This window comes from Bacillus rossius, chromosome 6, assembly GCF_032445375.1.
Source record: "Bacillus rossius redtenbacheri isolate Brsri chromosome 6, Brsri_v3, whole genome shotgun sequence".
NCBI lineage: Eukaryota > Metazoa > Arthropoda > Insecta > Phasmatodea > Bacillidae > Bacillus > Bacillus rossius.
In genome coordinates this window covers 24,869,399-24,889,393 of record NC_086334.1, presented here as the reverse complement: position 1 = coordinate 24,889,393, position 19,995 = coordinate 24,869,399, and the positions used below count along the sequence as shown (strand labels likewise).

Sequence of the window (19,995 nt, the reverse complement as noted above, 5' to 3'; positions counted from 1 at the left end):
TTATTTTTGGTAATTATGGTATACCAGTGAGTAAACAATATACAAAATGAAATATTTTAATGGTGTAACAAACACAGTGTACATATTTTCCTCCTAGTTCTTCATTGTAATGAACGTGGCGGTCGGAGGCAAGTACTTCCCTGACGGCTGGATCAACTTCCCGTACCCCAGGCCGTGGAACTGGACCTCGCCCCACCCCATGCGGGACTTCTGGGAGCGGAGACACGACTGGCTACCCACCTGGTGCGGCGAGGACACCGCCATGAAAGTGGATTACATACGCGTTTATCAGTAGGGGCTGCCGAACAGCCTCCCCGCTGGGGGGGTGACAGCGTGCCCCGACAAGTTGAGTGTGTTCATTTGACGTTATTTATTTGTGTGCGCTTGCCATTCACTGCTAGCCATGTTCGTGCATTCCACGAATATTGTGCCACGGACTAGTCATTTGCACAAAGTGAAACTGAACAGCATGATGGACTCCCTAGATAGCAACAAGAGAAACTCGCCGAAGGCCAGATGTTTCCACAACAACAACAACATGCGGCCGGTATAACCGTTCCCACCTCGGAAACCAACCAAGTGTGACGCATGGAGTGCATTTGCACCAGAGACTGTCATGACTGACATTTTGCTTATTTGTAGGCCTACCAATCTATTCTGTGATTGCACGTATCTGTTAAGTACAAATACACAGCACCACATTGTTTGTTACCAAAAAATATATTACGAATGTTACTAAAATAAACCAATAAAAATACAACCTTGTTGTGTTTCTGTGCAAATTTAGCATTGTAAATTTTCCTGTGGTAGTGAGTTAACAGACTTGGCCAGCAAGAGTGTGTTTTCAATTTATGAATCGTTATTTGTTTGCAGGCCCAAGTTTTATACTTAAAAACTTAGACCATGGATATTTTTTGGCTTAAAATTGCTACACTATTAAATTTCCATACCAACATATTAAAAAGGATATCAGTAGTTAAAAGTGAAAATTAAGGACTAAGGTCTTTTTTTATTTATAAAAACATATTTAACAAAATAAATTTTATTAGTAAATGAAAAAATATATAATGTATATTTCTGTACAAAACTGAGCAGTACTTAGGCACATATTTGTTTCACAATTTCCAGGAGATTCCACATTCCATTCCTCCACCCCTCCCAATTCAAACCATCAAATTGGAACGTGTTAACTTCACATATCCAGCAACAAAAGATGTGGATTTTCAACATAATGCTTCCATGCGTTTGAGAATCTTGCCATTGTTGCACCATCGATGACTCTATGGTCAGCGGACCAGCTCACACACACAACTGAATCTTTGACGAGACTACCTAGCGCATCAAACTTTGGAACCACCTGCAATACATAAGATTTTACAAATTTATTATTACATATGTACTATAGAGCTAAATCAAATGAATGAAGCAATACATCATAAAACTGCTGCACTAGAAATTTACACTTACTCTGACTTTCCCTAGTGCTCCAATGGCGACTTCAGGCGGCATGATAATTGGATGAGTGTAAGTTCCTCCAATCTGAAATTAAATAAAAGATATTATTATTATTTTACAACTATTACATGTTTAACATTTAATGTGAAAGCCTAATAAGTAACAGACTCTCTGGACATAAAACATACACAAGTAAACAGAGGTGTGATTTCAGCTTTTCAACTGGGATGGCAAGGCGTACCAGGGGTCTGAAGGGCATGAAATGCCCCCAAGGGAGGTCCATAGGTACTTTCCTAAATAAAACTAACATTCAATTGTTAGTTTTTTTAAGCTTTTTCTGACTATATTCACCAAAAATCACAAAATAATAACTATCATTCTGTATTTACCCTAGAAGATTCATTGTTAATTACTTTAATCAACAGCCAAACCATTTGTAAAGTATATATTGTTTACACATAACTCAAGAGTATACCTATTTTTCAAGTAAGTGTGTGTAAGTGTTCTGCCCGAGCTTTTATCCTGTAAGTTTGTAAATAATTATTGATATTTTTACTTCAAAATGGGGTGGCTAAATACTCGGTTGAACAATTCTGGAGTGGCAACTGCCACCCCCGAATTATGCCTATGCAAGTACCAATTAATATGCTAAGATTGAAAATCAATTTCTACGAAACATGTTTGTAGAATAGAGACAAAACTATGAAAACCTTGGCATTAAAATACACAATAGATGTGATCTTTTTTTAGTGTTTACTGTCATTTATTTATGTTCATTTTATTATACATACATAGCCAAAGATAAAATTTGTTCAGTATATTCCATTTTATAACAGACAGTATTAATTCAATGTTACACACTCTTACTTCAGCCAATTTCCCCGAGTTTTCACTGCCCCGCATTAACACTTTTTAGCAGATAAAAGATATTTTGCAAGTTACATTATTATCACAACACATTTCAACAAACATACATAACATGCAGAATTCATTATAAAATGTTTTACTAAACAATATACAGTTTTCACAGCCATCATTCCGCCAACACTGTCAAACTGAGAGCAAATGTATTTGTTTTATTAAACATATTTTAAAAAGTTTTTAAGTGTGATCAAGCAGAGAACCATAGATATTTGATCGTGTTTCAAATTAATAGATAATGGCTACACATTTAAGTTTATGCAACGTTAGTAAAAATCAGATACTAATAATTAATGTAACAAATTGTGAATATATTATTAAAATACATCCTAGTTTTAAAGCATAAAATTTTATGTAATTTGTTTTGTGACAAATATACTGTCAATTTCCCCTAGATTTCCAGGTATTGTAGATACCTCTTATCAATACCCTGAATTTACTATATTGTTACGAAACGTGAGAAGGGCCGCGGCGCCAGGTGCACAGCTGGCTGACATCAGGTGGCCACCACAACATGAGACGTCCCGCGCGCGTCTGTAGATTACAAGGGTCGCCGCTTTCACCCCCCTCCTTCCCTCCGCTCACCACGACTTTTCCAGGTTTTAAAGTAAATTTTCTGACTTTCCCTGACAAATTTAAACTTCCCTTACTATTCCTCGACTTTCCCCGCAAAAGGCATAACTTTGATCCTCGCAGTACCTAAGTGGTTTCAGAGACTGATATAATCTTGGCGTCTTGTCACCTTAACCCTTTGTGCATGTACACCCCATCAAACATAGAACCATTGAAGATAACAACAATGTAGGTACATATAAAACTAAAATTACATAGGATTTTAAGGATATGTTAAAATAAGTTAACATCTCTTAGCGTACCAACTTGCTTTATCAATAAAAACATCCTAATAAAGTAAAGCTACACACAGTTTATTCAATGTTCCTCCAAACTGATTTCAGGTTAATTTTTTTCCGAATGTCAGTTACATAATAGTGTTTGTGCATCTGATTCTAATGAGTTGAAAAAAAAAAGTCAGGGCTATGGAGAAGCTATGAGGGGAGGGAAAAATCAAGACAAATAAATGTCCAGGTATAGGTATTTAGCAAAAGTCAATTTTGAAATTTTTTAAAATAAAATTAATTTAATTTAAATCTTCAAATACACATGTTAACTGGAATACAAGTTCAGTGCCTTACCACTGCAACACCACACTTGTTTTTGAAACAAGTATCCTGTTCAATGTTGCATTTTGAGTGACTTTTATATGGGAAAGTTATTACAGAAAACAATTGAGAAAAAAGCCAGTGTTTTATAAAGTCCAGGTCTCAAAAACCCTCTAAGCAGATAGAAATGTTTAAAATATGAAAGTAATATGTAATTGAAACTGTATTCTATAAATATAATCGTAGGCAACATTGTGGTCGAACCTGTCTGTCCTGAATTTAATCACAAATATTTTACACTGGCGGTGTATATCTAAAACAATACTCTACTCAAAACTTTAGTCATCTACTCAACCTTTTTACATATACAATATAAACTACATATGTACTTGAATTTTCATGATATGCAGCTTCTGTAAAACTTCAGAGAACCCTACCTACGACCATTGGTTTAGAAGAAAATGACTTTCGATTCACAATTTAAAAATGCAGCACTTCAGCCATTATTCTATAATGACCACAAACCACTAATTTCTTCAAAATTCTGCAAATTTGCACCAAGGCAACAATTATTCTTTTGATATGCTCTTAAAACTACCATAAATTATTTTTAAAAGAATTACTTTAATGTACTTACCGAACCAATATTGGACAGTGTAAAAGTTCCACCGGTAATATCACTCAACTGAAGAGAATTGCTTTGACCCAGATTTCTCAATCTTTTTAATTCTTCCCCTATTTGAACAATATTAAGCTTCTGAACATTTTTGATGTTGGGAACAACCAGTCCATTGGGAGTATCCACAGCCACACCAATATTATGATACAATTTGTACTTAATACTGTCATTATTACTGCTAATGGATGAATTCAGGATCTTGAACTCTTCGAGAGCCTTTGAGGCAGCCTTTATAAAAAATGGCATGTATGTGATTTTCAAGTATTTACTAAATTTTTCTTCTTTTAGGCTTGAACAGATTTTATGGAGAAATTGTACTGACACTTCATCACTGTACACAAAATGTGGAATTTTCTATAAAATAGAAGAAGAAAAAAATTAGTTTAAACACAAACACAAACCAACAAGAAAAAAATGTTTCTGACCCTGATCAGTGTTACACCTGAGTAATTTCATGAGACAGTAACCATGAACACATTTATGAAGGTGAATGAAGCATAATAATTTTAATACATTCATTACATTAATGGAAAAAATATTTCGAATGTAAAGGACCGATTTCTGCACAACTTGCAATTCTTAGGTTCTTATTTTCCTTAAATGCAAAATCATGAGATAAAAATTTAATGTTTCTGTCTGATTTCATACATAAATTTACAATAGGCATTATACACTCTTAAAAGACTTTCACTAAACAATAACTTTCAACAAAATCAGTGAGCCATAAATGTGTCTGAAAATTATCACACAATGGAAGTAACACAAGGTAAACACAGTTAATGGATTGAATAATTAGTATACTACCTGAGCAGATGTCATTGTACTAAACATTGCTTTCATAATTCCCTTTATAGGAACTTCATATTCATCAGCACTTCCTGAAGAATCCAATTTTTCTGCAATTTCCAATTCTGGTGATTCCTTTGTTGCTGATATGTTTAAATATGCCAAAATGTCTTCTTTGAGTACTCTACCATCTTTTCCAGTTCCTTTCACTGCAGATATGTCAACCTAACAAAAAACACAAACAATTACAAAGACTTTTATTATTAGCCAGAGCGTATGCAGATTTTAATTTCACGGGTGGAGAGGGAGGGGGGGGGGGGGGGGGGGGCAAAAAAGAGAGGACAGTTTCAACCACTTTTCCCACTGTTTGTTTTAAAATTCTTTCTACATTTGTTATCAAAAATGTTGTCACCCTCCAATGCAAACTATGTAGATTAAGCTTGAAGAAGCTGCAATTTGCTACAAAAGTGATTAGGAACTCAATTATTACACAACTAACCATTGGAAACACACCATGCATAAATGAATAAATCTCATCTTGGGCAGGCAGTTTACAAACTAATATCTACAGCTGTGAAAAAAAAAAAAAAACTGAATCTGGGGGTTAATGACTTTCACAAGGTGGAAGTTTTGGCTTTTGTATCCAGTATTTTTACCAAGTTTTTCACTTTTTTGAAAATGTATTCAGTACAGATATGAAACTTTTAAAGTTTTATTATATAAACACAGATATAGTAATTATTATCTAATTTACAGTAAATTGATTGTGTTTGCATCACAAAATAGTAATATGTAATTATGTACATTTAAGATAACAGCTTTCTAGATATTTTTTTCTATGACTGATTTCTTAACTGCTCCGTCCAAAAATCAGCTTGTTGAACACATTTCTTGCAGATACACATCTATATATCAACACACTCCATATATCAACCAACTAAATTTTACATGTAGCTTGGTTACAGACAAACACGCAGCTTTGAGGAGCTTTAAGAACCCACAAACTGTGACTGTAGCCCTCTTGGGAAGAGGGAGTAAACTTCATTCTCGAATCACAGTTTTAAGAGCTGAGAGAAGGCAAAGAGTAGGCTCCGCAGACTGAGGGACAGAAGAACACATACTCTCGTTCAGTTAAATGCTTCTCAACGTGGTGAACCCGGGGTTTAATTTGCTACACTTTCTGTCTAGTCTGTCTTCAATATAATGTGATGCTGAGCTGAAGCATACAGTTTGAACCTCTCCCGTATTGTACTGTTATTAATGAGTAGAAACATTAGCTAGTAACTGACTTAAGTATAGGATATAGGGCAAACTTAAACAGATGGACACTGATCACCAAATACTTAGCTCAGAATTTAATTACGCCAAAAATTTAATTAAACCACAACTTAAATAGTTTGTCAATTTTCTGATAGTGTTTTAGTCTCTATATACTTAAAACAACTCCAGAAAAAATTCTCCTAATAAGATTAAAACTCACTGCCACATTACTTACAATAATATGGGTTGTGGCTAGTTTCAGTTAAGGTTCTATGGATTTCACTCAACCAAATAGCCTAAGAGAGACATAAATATTGATCAGTAGTATGAATTTGTTAAATAATTTGCCAACATTCACACAAGGTGACAAACCAGTAGACTAAAATGCAGGGACCGGAAAGTTACTTTTAAAAAGTAACTCAGTTACAGTTACAAATACTCCATTGGAAATGTAATCCTGTTACAACTACAAGTTACACTGTTGAAAATAAACCAGTTACAGTTACAGTTCTGAGAAAAGTAAATGTAAGTTACTTTAACAGTTAGGTACTTTGTGAAAAACTAAAAATGTGATACGTAATATTGTTATAATTAAAAGCTAATAAAACATATTGTGTTTAGTAAAGATATATGTTTATTTAAACTGAATAATTTTAAATTAGGTCTTAAATTATATTGAGTAGTTAGTTCACACTACAAAATAATAACACTGATATCAAATCACCACTTTTTTAACCACTGCTTATTGATCTTGAGTAGCAGTTGCATCTCAAAATTTGTATCGCTTAAATTGCCTCTATTTGGGCGTAAAACTAAACTTGCACAGCTCAACAACCTTTCAGCTGCAGCACTTGTTGGCATTGCTGTGTTCAACTTATTGAAAAGTTTTTTTGATTTGAGGATAGTCATTGAGTGAAGAAATGTCCTTATTCCTACACTCCAAAAACCATTGTAGCTCTTGTTCCTCAGAATCCTCCACTGGGCTCGTCTTATTTAAACCAAAGAAATTCTCTTATTCCTCATCACATGACAATCAAAATACGAGCGCAGGCTAGCCAACAGCAGTTTTACAAGTACAAGCAATACCATCGCAAATAATATGCTTGTCGGGATTTTCGTTCTGGGATTGAAAAAATCAACAAATCGTTGTTCGTTCAATAAGAAATACATTTAAAAAATGTAACGCAATAAGTAATGACAATTATCGTTACTTTAAGGCGAAAAAATGTAATTCAGTTACAGTTACGGAAAACTTTATATATTGCGTTACCACGATCGTTACCATAAAAAGTAACTGTTACGAATAACGTCGTTACTAGTAGCGCGTTACTTCCAGTCCCTGCTAAAATGTAATGATGGCAGCCGACTTTCTCTTCCACATCAGTCCTAAAATCATGGCTCTGAAAACCTAACTAAATACCAGTTGAACTGACTGAGGCTAAAAAAAGGAAAGTGGGAGTCTTAACACCAACACAAACTGCTAAAAAAACAGAAATAAAAAGATCTAGTATCACATAAACTGTAGTTGACTCAAAACAACAGCGGATCGAAACTTAAAATAGTAATTTTGAAGACACACCACAAAAGATCAAGTGTTAAAACAAAAACATTAAAATTAAATTATGTCAAACATTAAATTCATTTGGAAAATCATGGTAGAGCTCGAATAATTCCTCAGATATGACATAAAATAAGAACATAACAAAACAGTTCAAAATTATGAACAGCTTAATTAAAATAAACTGAAACATATGTAGCACAAATTATATTTAATTATTAACATCTGTAATACTGTATGTAGACTTACAAGATATTTGGTTTATCCTATTGAACATAGATAACTGAGTACATTTCCATACATACATTATATTCCATACTAATTCTTCTGACCGCTGGAGTTGCCAGTACTTTGGTTTCTGAACTCACAGCTTTGTTTGCATCAGAAGTAACTTCTTCCGGCAAAGGGTCTTGCTTAGCTGGTGAGGACTCCTGGTCATTAGCTTCGCCTGAAAACAAGTCCAAGCAAATAACAATTGATCATCAAGAAAAGTCCAATTAGCTCTGTAGTCATAGAAGTAGGTTGTTTCCATTGCCATGCTTGAGTATGTATTTTGAGTTGTATAAAAACTTAACTGATACCACAATGTAGTGATGAAATGCCTGTGAAAATTGGAATTTGTACATTTTTCAACTAATTACATAGTAGTTAAATATGTATAAAAATTATTGGAACTTGCAATGAAATGCAATGCATTTCTATAAAAAAAAACCTAATTAGGTCCAATTAAAATTTTTCTGTAATTTGGATACTGTCAAAAACCAAATAGCATACACAATATAAATATTATTAATTACAGTGAGTATAGAATTTGAAGACCAGTAAATACCAGCATCAGATACTTTTCAGAAAATTGAAACATTAAAATTCCATTATGAAAAATTATGGTGAATATTGCTATCAAACAAAAGCTAAAGATATTTTCATTTCCATAGTTCACATCCAAATATGTTAACAATTAACCATGTATTATGACTTTATTCAAAACAAGCAAAAACACAAAATTATGGAACCAAAATCATTTACGATACTACCACCTTTGCCACATCAAAGCAGTAGACTGCAACTTATCCTCAAAACCCAAGAGAGTATGTATTAGACAATAGCCATGAAAGCCTACAATCTACTCCAAATATTTGAGTTTTTTTATAGCTTTTAATTGTATGTGTTCAATTTAAAAATAATGATCACACTAATCCAACAAAGTTCGGATAAAATTTCTCAGCTGGTAAAAATATAATAAGCTTTGATATATCTATACTAATAATAAAACTGTTGAAGGCAAAATCTGTACATAGGATGAAATGATGAAAGAACTATTGGAAATGGCTATTTACATTATTGAGAATACATAAATATAGTTGTTAAAATTACTGTCTGTTTGTTCGAGCATCATTCGAAAACTACTTGACAGATTTAATTGAACTTTTTTTTATTAGCAAGGTCTTTGGTTAATTTAAAAACTAGGCTATATTTTATTACAAAATTTCACCCCTAAGGGAGTAAAAAAGGGGTAAATATGACTTTGAGAAAATTAATTATATCTCTAAAACTAATCAAGCTAAAGAAAAGATAATCAGTACCAATAAATAAAATACAATTTTTTTTTTTTTTAATTTTTCGAAAATAAACCTCTAATATATTTCATAGTTACCTATTATTAAATAATCTTACTTATATATAATTATGTATCAAATTTTCCAGCCTCCATTGGTAAAATCATGTTTCAATAAGCAACTAACAGGTCATCAACAAACAAATAAAAGCAAGCTAAAAATACAAGTTAAAAAAAAAAGAGGTTACGTTTCATTTATAAACCAAAATACGTGTGCATATGCATTGCATGATTTTCTTAGAATGAGTTATTTTGGGTAATTTAGTATATTATTAACATTTTTTTTTACAATAATGTGTTTTCTCCTGTATTGGTTAAAAACCATTGAATGAACACCAATTGTATCGACATATTCATGAATCTGCATATTGGAGAAATTTTGTGAATTGGTGTAGCTCTAGTTTTAAGATTATTAATTATATCCCTGAAATAAATTAAGCATAATATATTATTTTGGGTACCAATAATAAACATACAAAAAGTGCTAACAATTTTACAAGTTTGCAAAATTCAAACACTTCATTTTCAATTAGAATAATAAGTTAGAATTAGAAACTAAAAAAAAATGGCATTTTGAGTTACCTATTGCTTATTTTTTGCATTAATTAAAATTTGTCTTTTCATAGGGGTGAAAACGAGGTAAGTCTTAATTTATTTTTAAAAAAATTGTTATCTCCGAAACTAATTAAGTAAGATGCAAATTAATAGTCAAAATAATTAACTATAAAATAAATATTTATCTTATTTTCAAGATTCCAACCCTAAGGGTGGTAAAGGTGTTAAGTTTGGTTTAAAGAAAAAATGCATATTTCCGAATCTACACTAAGCGTTATAAGTTGTAAATTTTATTTTTTTAAGTTTTCTGGATTAAAAGGTTATGTTATGAAATAAATCTTTTATGCACCTAACAAAATTTATTGTGTGTATTTATTTAATAAAAATGTTTGAAATTGATCGCATACTTTTCTTTCAAGGTTATGATTTTAGCCATACTCTAAAATTGCACAAGCAAAGCCGCAGGTTTTCAGCTAATTTATAATAAATATTGAAATAAAACTTAGCTGACACAAGTACATTCATTCTGTTAATTGCTAATAATGTTAAATTTCCTAAATGAGCTTTGAGCTAAAAGAAATATATTCTCTCATAGTTTAGGTACATTCATTAAAATCTACATCACGAAAATTTCAAAAATTCAAAAAGTTTTAATACCAGTTTCAACTTCTATATCAACCAGAGGTTTGCCAACAAATGCTATTTCGTCAATGTTGTAATACAGCTTTTTGATAACTCCTTCATATCTGCTGGTAATTGTGACAGATGCTTTATCACTTTGTACTTCACATACATTGTCAAATTCCGATACCCTGTCACCAACTTGGACATACCTAAAACAAAAAAACAAAAAACAAAAAAGAGACAATAAAGTTATTCCAAACCATGTTTAAAAACTGTAAAATGAATTAAATAACTAATTTAAGAGCTCTAACAATTTATAATACTTATGAGTACAGTATTCTTGCTCAATTTCTTACATCCCGCTTAACTTACTTGGTGACAATTATAAAAGCACCCTACATTTTAAGTGTTATTAATACTCAGTTTGTTACCTGTTGCTTGATTTTCATTAGAGATACAGTAGAACCCTGTTATAATGTTCCTGCATATAATGTTTTCCTGCTTATAATGTTATATTTTTAAAGTCCCAATATTTCCCCCATAAGCACAATGTATTTATTTCCTGCATATAACGTTCACAAATAGTGTAATTTCCTGCTTATAATGTTTGCTTTCTAACATTCAATAAATGGGGAAAAAAATTTTTAAAACCAAATTATTCGAACACTTACGATAAAAAGTTTCCTTTATGTATGTTTATGTTTACAATCACTGCCATACAATACATGAAGTTTGTTAAAGTACAATTTTATGCAATATACTGAAGGTACACAATGTTCATAGTTAAGTATCAGTTGGCACCCTTAACTCTTCTCTTCCTTGCCATTCCAGTGGGTATTCAGATGCACGTATATAGTCCTACGATATTTAAGTTGCCAACCATTGAGCGAGGGTATAACTAAAAGTGTTTTCTATTGCTTACAACTAATTTTTTTTTTTTTCATTCATACGTAGGAATCCCAAAATTAAACATTTTCAGGTGGCGAAGGAGTAGACGTTCTCACTCTTAATGTTGTCATCATGAATCGTGAGACAATTTTAACAAAAAATGTGGCAGTGTATATTTAAAGACAAACAAAATTTAACCAGGGAACAAGACGAAGTTGAAAAATTGTTGGCTTGTTTCAGAAAATTCATGTATCAAGTATACTATCTTTGGTTTTAACATTAAAGTTGTTTACATAGCTTGGTGAGTCCATTGGTACAAAGCTCGAACATTGTTAAGTGCTAAATTGAGATTTCCTGCTTATAACGTTTTCCTGCTTATAATGTTTTTTTCTTGTGCTCCCTTGAAAAACATTATAACAGGGTTCTACTGTATTAATTTTGTTTCTAAAAAAAAAAGTAACTTAACCCCTTTGCGGTTGACTCTCGAGAAAAAATGCAAGGTAATCCACATACATTATTCATGTTCAGTTGATTACCTCTAGCTTGATTGGCTTTGGGGATATATTTTTATATAAAACAAAACTTAACCCCTTTTCACCCCCTTAAAGGTTCAATTCAGGAACAAAAATGTTTTATACAATTTGAAACACTTCATGCTTGTTCATTCTTTGTTTCTTACCTTTAGATCTAGTAGATCAGGAAGTATTTTTTTTTTATTCCTTTTTAAAACCATAATTATCCCATTTACACTCCTTAGGGGTTGAATTTTGCAAAATGGTAAAATTGTGTTTTGTAGTTTTTATTATTGATACCCAATATTTTTTTAATACTTCATTAGCTTATAGCTTTTGAGATATAATTAGTTATCTTAAAACAATATTGACCCCATCTTTACCCCTTATGGGTTGGAATTCTGTAATTATCTATAGCCTAGTATAGAAGTTAGAAAAATACCTTACTAAAAGAAAATGTTTCATCAAAATCCATCACGTAGCTTTCAACTGATGCTGCAACAGACAGACAGGCAAACAGACCAAACAATTTAAAAACTATACTTTTGAGTTCTAAATCATATAAACAGCCATTTTCCAATAGTGTTTACATCATTTCATCCGATGCTCAGACTTTCTACCTCTAACAGCTCACAAAAAACACGGTTTACCAAAAAACACTCACTATAACGATCCTTCTGCTTTTTTTACTTTTACAGCGGACAAAACTATCTCGGACACTACAGTTACCAAGAAATGTTCCCATTAAAGGTACACTGCACCATATACAGCTTAGAGCAAGCACACGTTGAGCAGCATCTTTGCGATCAATCTCAAGTTGAGCTGTATCGCCACGACCAAGCACAAGATGAGCTTTGTTGCTTCAACCAAGCACACATTGATCTGCTTCGCCTCAACCAAGCCTACATTGAGATGTTTTGCCTCAATCAAACACACGTTTAGCTGGGTCGCTTAAGCCAAGCACACGTTGAACTCTGTCCCCACAACGAAACACACATTTTCTTTCTAATAGGTTAGACTCTTGGGGTGGAAAATCCCCCATTTCCCCCTCCCTAAATCTGCCCCTGACTCCAGCCCAACCGCAGTCATAAATGTGCCAGATCGAAGAGTGCCAACTTTAGTAAGAAAAAACTAAAACATTTTGATTTTTTCCTTCCTTCAGCATCTACCCTATTTTCAGAATTTGTTTTCTTTGAAGATTCTTTTTTTTTCACAAATGCCACAAAACCTGAAAAGTAAATTTATTACAGTACAACGTACCATTCCTTCACAGTCACTTCCTTGATGCCTTCTCCTATATCTGCCAAATAAAATGCCACCACCTTCTTTTCTGGCATACTTGTGGCATACCCACGAGCTTGCTTGTTTAACCAATTCATTTTTTGGTTGTGATACCTTGACAGGAACTCCAATCCCAAATTGAGGCCTGGACATAGACATAGTCTACATGGAGGTGCAGACAGCAATGACACCTAAAAAACAATAATTAAATGTTACATCAACCAAGGACTTAGTCAGGGTAGAGGTGCGTGTTGTCCGGACCCCTCCCTTCCAGAATTTAAAAGGAAAAAGAAAAAAAAAACTGACAATAAAAACCAGTAAAATAACTACATTAGTTACAGACATATTATTTTGGAAGGAATTTTTTTAATCCTTAATGGGTTACGATATGTACATATATTCTCTCCATTACAGCCCAACATGCCTCACACACATAAAAGCAGCAGGAATTATGTTTCCAAGTAGACTATATTTAATTCCAGTTTTTGTAAGCATTTCTTCCATACAAACTTGAAATGTGTAAATGTATTTAATAACATTAAATATTTATGACTCGTTTTAATGAATTTTTCAAATAATTAATTGACTTAAGAACCAATTACTAAAACAAAACAAAAATAAAAATCCAAAATATAAAATGTTCAGTTTTCTTTTCTCAAGCCAAATCATTGCTTAAATTTCTGTGCGTAAAGAAAACTTACTCATAAAAAATGATATAATAGTTCCGCCTGATCCCTCCTTCCTGATACGGCTCTGCACCAACAAGAACAAATTATTCGTCAGCTAAAAATATATAGATGCTAGAGCAGCCAATTGTCCACCAATGGTGATCTGTCATCTGATTGGCTAGGATGTTATGCTAAAATTTTACAAGCCTGCAGATCTGCAGCAGATTGGCAGGTAAGAGCAATAGTTGTAATACGAAAACACGTGCTAGATTATGTACGGGACGATTTTCATTATTAATAAAATACCATACTTGAAACAAGTAGTATCAAAACTGATACATACAGGTAGTTAACATACAGGTAGGTCTATAGTACTGAAAAACATCCCTATAGTAATTTTATTTCATTAATGCCAGAGAAGCCACAACTCTTGAAATTTAACCCAACCACTCAAAATGGTAAACTACGTTCTATTTGAGAATGATGGTAATGTCAGGAAGCAGGGTTCGAAATAAAAAATCAGGTATTTTTAAAATAAACCAAACAACCTGTTTTTTGGTTTGAACCAGGTTTTTTGGTTTAAACCAGCTTTTTTTATTACGTTATTTGGTTCTAAGCATGTTCAAATAAAAGCCATACAACATCCTGCTTTCTGCCACTTATGTTGAACCATAAAAGTTATAACATCAAAGAACTTAAGTCCAGCAAATATGCACATCTGACTGAGTATTTCCCCACACGAAGAGTATTCCCCATAGAATGGGTGTTTCCCACAGAACAGGGATTTAGGTTATTACTCCGATATCACAACTTTTTTGAACGGAAAGAAAAATCTGAAAACATGGTTTTCACACACTACACATGTCCCTAAATTTACTCCAAAGGGATCGTTTCATAATTCCTACTAGTTTGTGAAAAAAACTAAAAAATGTTATATCTTACATTACAACACCTGTGCTTTTACGCTGCCGCTGCCGCTGCCATTCATTGTTTACCCGCAAAGAATAGGAACATATGTTTTCCATGTACTTACATTCCTGAATTAATCCTGAAAGAAAGGTTTCTTAATTCCTACTGGTTTGTGAAAAAAATACAGTTTACAACTTACATTACAATATCTGCGTATTCACGCTATCGCCAACATTTATTGTTTACCCATAAGGGTATAATTTAAGGACACATGTAGTGTGTGAAAACCATATTTTCAGTTTTTTTTTTCATTCCGTACTAAAAGCCCCGATATCCAAGATCTTGATTAGTATATAATTTTTTGTTCCTGTAAATCACAAGAAACATTAATGAGCTAACTTTTGTGGCAATTAGAGGGGAATCAGACCTTTCATTAAAACATTTAAGATATTCTATTAAAAAACATTATTTAACAAACCATTTGTTTTTTTATAAAAATCACTTGATTTAAACCAGCAAACCCTATCAGAAAGTTAAAATAAGAAATTTGAATTTTTTTTCTTCAGAATAGTGGCTACTCTTACCAATTATCTAAAATGATGCGAATGCTTGATTATGTTTCATTAGCTACAATTAAAATACTGTACATTGATTTGAATTGTTGGTTAGGTTATGTTACGTTAGTAACATTAATAATGCTGTAAATTAATATGAACAGCTTGTTGGAATAGGTTACCGACATTCAAAATACTTAACGGTGTGTTTCGGAGCACGTAGTACTCCAAATACCATTTTCGGAATTTTTATTTTCATAAAAGTCGCAACTCTATGAAATTACACCCCGACTCTACAACCTTCACAGGTAAAAAACCACTGCCTTCTTCAGAAAAAAAAAACATGTATTATACATATTAAGTATGGATGCCGATGAAATGTATTTAAATTAGTATATCACACTTAGTCTCAATAAGCCACAACTTTCAACATTCATCAAAATTAATGGCATACAGCCGCTGCAATGGTACTATTTATGGGAATATTTTCAGTTATCACTTATTGCATTCTCATAATTCAAATTATCTCACCGTTCGTCGTACTTCTCTTTGCCGCGCAAACGTAAAACGATTACAATATCTCAACGACGGAATACTGCGGCCAAGCATCGTTTCATAGGTTAAAACAAATACATATGTTATCAAAAACAATAACAACTCATAACGTCTCAAAGTCATGGGAAATAAAAAATTACCTCACACAGATATAAAAATTTTAATTTAAAATGATTTGCGTAGAGCCTTCGGCGCACATAACAAAGCAATGTCTGTGCAAACTTGTATGGATTTTTAAAATGTACCTATATATAAACTATACTACATTTAGGGCCCATTTAACCACACTGTCGTTAAAGGTTGTTTAACTAAAGTTAGTTTAAAGTTACCTGACCTTTTTAAACTTCTGTAAAAATGTTTCACTTCGCCACATATTTCTTGTGTTTCACTAACTTCTGGCAGTTAAGATAACTTTATTTAAGTTCGTTAGAATTTTAATTATAAGGAGTTGCCATTCTATTTTGTACGTTTTGGATCATATTATGTTAAGTTTGTAATCTAATACAGTTCATATAGAATGAAAAATATTTATTTAACATTTTTTATATTATTTGGAAGTATTAATTTTCATAGAAATTTGAGTGTTGAAATGAGCTTTATATTAATACATTAGGGTACCTACCTAAAGTGGGATATTAATATTTATTGTTCAAACTAAAAATGAAAGAAATTTCTATTTTGTTATAACGATTACAGTTAGCTTTATTTTAAAACTTTGACCAATTTTTAATTTTACAAACAAATATTTTTAGAGCACATCAAATAATATTTTTAGGTTAGGTTATTTATGTTGGATTAAATCATATATGTACCTTCTGTAATAAAATTATGAAAATGCTTATTTACGATGTGTTAAAATGTGCATTTAATCAGTAATATGTGTAATATAATTCTAGCATCTGAATTTTCTTGCATAGTTTAATATTTAAAATCTTGGTTTCAATAAATATGTGGCACTTTATTGGTAGTAATTAAATAAGTTAGAGATGAACGAGATATTCAACTCATAAAGATGTACAAGCATAATATATTCCAGAGTAGTTCTAGAATCATAAAGTTTCATTTGGCACAGCAATATGTTTGATATGATCACTAATATTTACGAAAGTGACTATATATAGGTTTTTGTTGCTACACATGGGTCCACCACCTTTGTATCATTTTTCTGTTCATAGACTTCCATTCCATTTTCACGAATTACTCGCGCCAAATTACATGTAGGTACTGAGAGCTAAGATGTATACACATCAAAAACATTTTTAATAAGTTAAAGTATTACAGTCACTACTGTATTCAGTTAAAGTCCACTGTTTTTTTTTTTTTAAGTCAGAGAATATTCTACAATCTTGAGGTTTTTCTCTTAAGTATGGTTGCCAAAAATGTACCTATCCAATTTCAGTAGTATCCATCATGTACTTTGGCATGGCACCACAATGTTATGAAGCCTCCATGTTACCATTTTGAGCAGATTCATTTCAGTTGCTACCTATAAAAATCTGAAAAGTAACAAAAGCCTCTTTAATTGTAACTATTCCTTATTTTTGTTTGTAATATAATTGTCTAAACATTTCCATACCTAAATATCCCCGTGATTGGATTCTCCTAGTAGCTCGCCATTATGGACAACGCTAGAGGTTGTAGATAGGTACTATAATTTCTCTCCGTAGGCCTATACGGTACCTACTTAACAAATGCGAAATACTAACGACTTTACTTGTTTAAATAAATAAAAGTTTAAAAAAAACTTTTCTGTGTGCAATTAATATATATAATTAAATATAATTAAAAAAACTCCATTCATTTTCACTGTGATGTAAATAACTGAACATTAAACTACATAATACAGCTGCAATGTGTTTGAAATACGATTATTATTATTTTTTTTCGTGTAAAATCGCTAAATTATCGTCATATGAATTCTTGTTCACACTCCTTAGAAACAGTCTCATCCAAAATATATTCTTATTGCTCCCTTCGCCCCCCTCCCCCTATTAACATCTTTATTTGTTCCTCCTTTCCAGAAATCCTAGCTACGCCCATGGTACCGGTTGACCATTCCGCGTGGATGACGATGAAAAACAAACTCCCGGCTGAAAACGCGGAAACGTCCTACGAAGCGGAATACTGCGGCCGATCGCGGCGAGGGCTGTCTCTCCCTCGGCCATGATGTGACGTCAGCGGCGCGAGTTTTGACGGATGCGCCTCGCGGTCGCCTGCGGCGCGACCTATCACGACCGAGGAAGAGCCGTTGGTGAGATGATGAGTTTGGTTGAGTAGGGTGGTTGGCGGGACGGGGTGGAAGAAGTGGAGCACGGCGTCTTCACCCTTCACTGGAGGCAGTCACACCTCCCAGCCAGCCGTCGACTGGGACCAGAGCTACTGTCTCCCTCCCGTACGGATCGACTGAACCACAGCTTGTTTTATCCTTGGACTGCACTGTGCATTCAAATGACGATTTACCCTCTCTTTCCAACGTACGATTTCTGCCATTAGCGCTGTTCTTTCAGTGTGGTCTGTTGCCAGACATAACGCACACGATATACACACAATTTTTTTTTCTAAAGATACTCAAATGAAATACGGCAACAGTTTATACAAAAAAACTGTCATTTAATATTTTTTAAAAATGTTATTTTAAGCATATCACATAATTTGTTGGAATTCCTTGTTATTAATTATTGTTTACATTGTATAATAATAATTGGTGTTTAGCATTGAATTATTTTTCTTTCAAACTGACTGCCTGTAATAATACTGTCAATCGACACTAATTTAGGGTCTCAAATAATCAACAAATAGTAAAATTAAATCTGATTATATATAAACAAGGTTTGCCAATTTATCTGTACTAAAATCTAAGCTTACTGTACACTAACAGTTACGTCTGTACCAACATCAGACTGTCATTCAATTTATAGCTAGTTTATAATTGACGTAAATAACTTTAGAAATATTGTTTTGACTCGTACAGCATTTTAATGTTGAGGAAACCATTTCACGAATTTTTATTTCCAATAAATGTGCAAATCAACAAATGTTCCATCAGGTTGATGTTGATTTTTTTTAAAATCGTGCTCGTTAAAATATCATTGTGTTTTGACACATACCTACCTGTCTAATGTATTTAAAATTATAAATAGGATCCATAACTATTAAATAATGTCAAGTGCCTTAAAGATAAATAATGTAAAGGAAAACCTCGGTGAACGTTTGTGTTTAAATACCCACATTTACTTTAATTTTAGTGTGCCCATGTGGGTTTGAATGTAAAAATTGATTCTTTGAAGTGTATGGATAACCAAAAAATTGTACATTCATATTTTCTTTATTTATAGCTACCATAAAAAAAAACAAATGTGTTTATTGCATTAGATGGGCATTTATGTAAATAAATATCTCGATTTTAGGAGCCAAGATAGTTATGTATTGTGAAACAAATAGGTTAACCTGACAGTATTAGTTTAATATCATCAACGAACATAACATTTGGCCTCTAATAAAATGTTATAGAAATCCTTTTTTTTTTGCCATAAATATCAAAATACGGAAGTACAAATCAGAATTTTTTTTATTAAAACATGTAAATGTTTAAAGAGACCTAGATTCTTAGCATAACGAATTATAAAATTCAACATAGATCTATCGTCGGGACAAAATTAAATTTCAATTAGAATACTTTTTCCAGTTTGTTTTATTACATGACCTATTCTTCATTAGTTTAAAAATAAAGCATGTGCTACGTTTTATATCTTGCTTTTGAATACATAACGATGAAACCAGACTACTCATTGGATTTCATCCTTTAAATTTCCGTGTCATGACGCTCGTAACGTGTCATTTCGTACCTAAATATCACCCTTAACGCGTCCAGAGAAGTATTATTTCAAAATGTATAGTATTTTTCCTATCAGTCTTCACATTTGTGTAGACACAAAGAAGAAACTAATGATTATTTTATTTCAAATGACACTTTATTCAATCGCCACATGTCCATAATATTGTCATTGGTCTTACA

The 19,995-nt window shown here is 32.5% G+C and overlaps 2 protein-coding genes across 2 annotated transcripts in view; one reads left to right on the top strand and one right to left on the bottom strand.

Annotated features, from left to right (window-relative positions):
- Positions 1-760, top strand: part of LOC134532882 (beta-1,3-glucan-binding protein-like) — a 29,416-nt gene extending 28,656 nt beyond the window's left edge. The window contains 1 exon segment of the mRNA XM_063369887.1: positions 98-760. Within this exon segment, the coding sequence (XP_063225957.1) occupies positions 98-295 (198 nt within the window). The 3' untranslated portion in view covers positions 296-760.
- Positions 761-1,026: 266 nt separating this feature from the next.
- LOC134532881 (lipoamide acyltransferase component of branched-chain alpha-keto acid dehydrogenase complex, mitochondrial) lies at positions 1,027-16,127 on the bottom strand. Its single transcript, XM_063369886.1, has 8 exons — positions 15,957-16,127; positions 13,274-13,485; positions 10,647-10,822; positions 8,125-8,267; positions 5,020-5,226; positions 4,174-4,569; positions 1,468-1,539; positions 1,027-1,357 (listed from the first exon to the last, which is right to left on the bottom strand). The coding sequence occupies exons 1-8, from the start codon at positions 16,101-16,103 to the stop codon at positions 1,193-1,195; spliced, it is 1,518 nt and encodes a 505-aa protein (XP_063225956.1). The 5' UTR covers positions 16,104-16,127; the 3' UTR covers positions 1,027-1,192.
- Between the last annotated feature and the right edge of the window lie 3,868 nt (positions 16,128-19,995).

What these genes read in the sequence shown, in the direction of transcription:
- LOC134532881 (XM_063369886.1), bottom strand. Translation starts at nt 16,103, where the DNA reads ATGACTTTGAGACGTTATGAGTTGTTATTGTTTTTGATAACATATGTA. An exon ending in GAATTAGTATGGAATATAAT is followed by an intron (nt 5,227 to 8,124) that starts GTATGTATGGAA and finishes GTTTTTTGTTAG; the next exon opens with GTTGACATATCTGCAGTGAA. An exon ending in GAGCACTAGGGAAAGTCAGA is followed by an intron (nt 1,358 to 1,467) that starts GTAAGTGTAAAT and finishes TATGTATTGCAG; the next exon opens with GTGGTTCCAAAGTTTGATGC.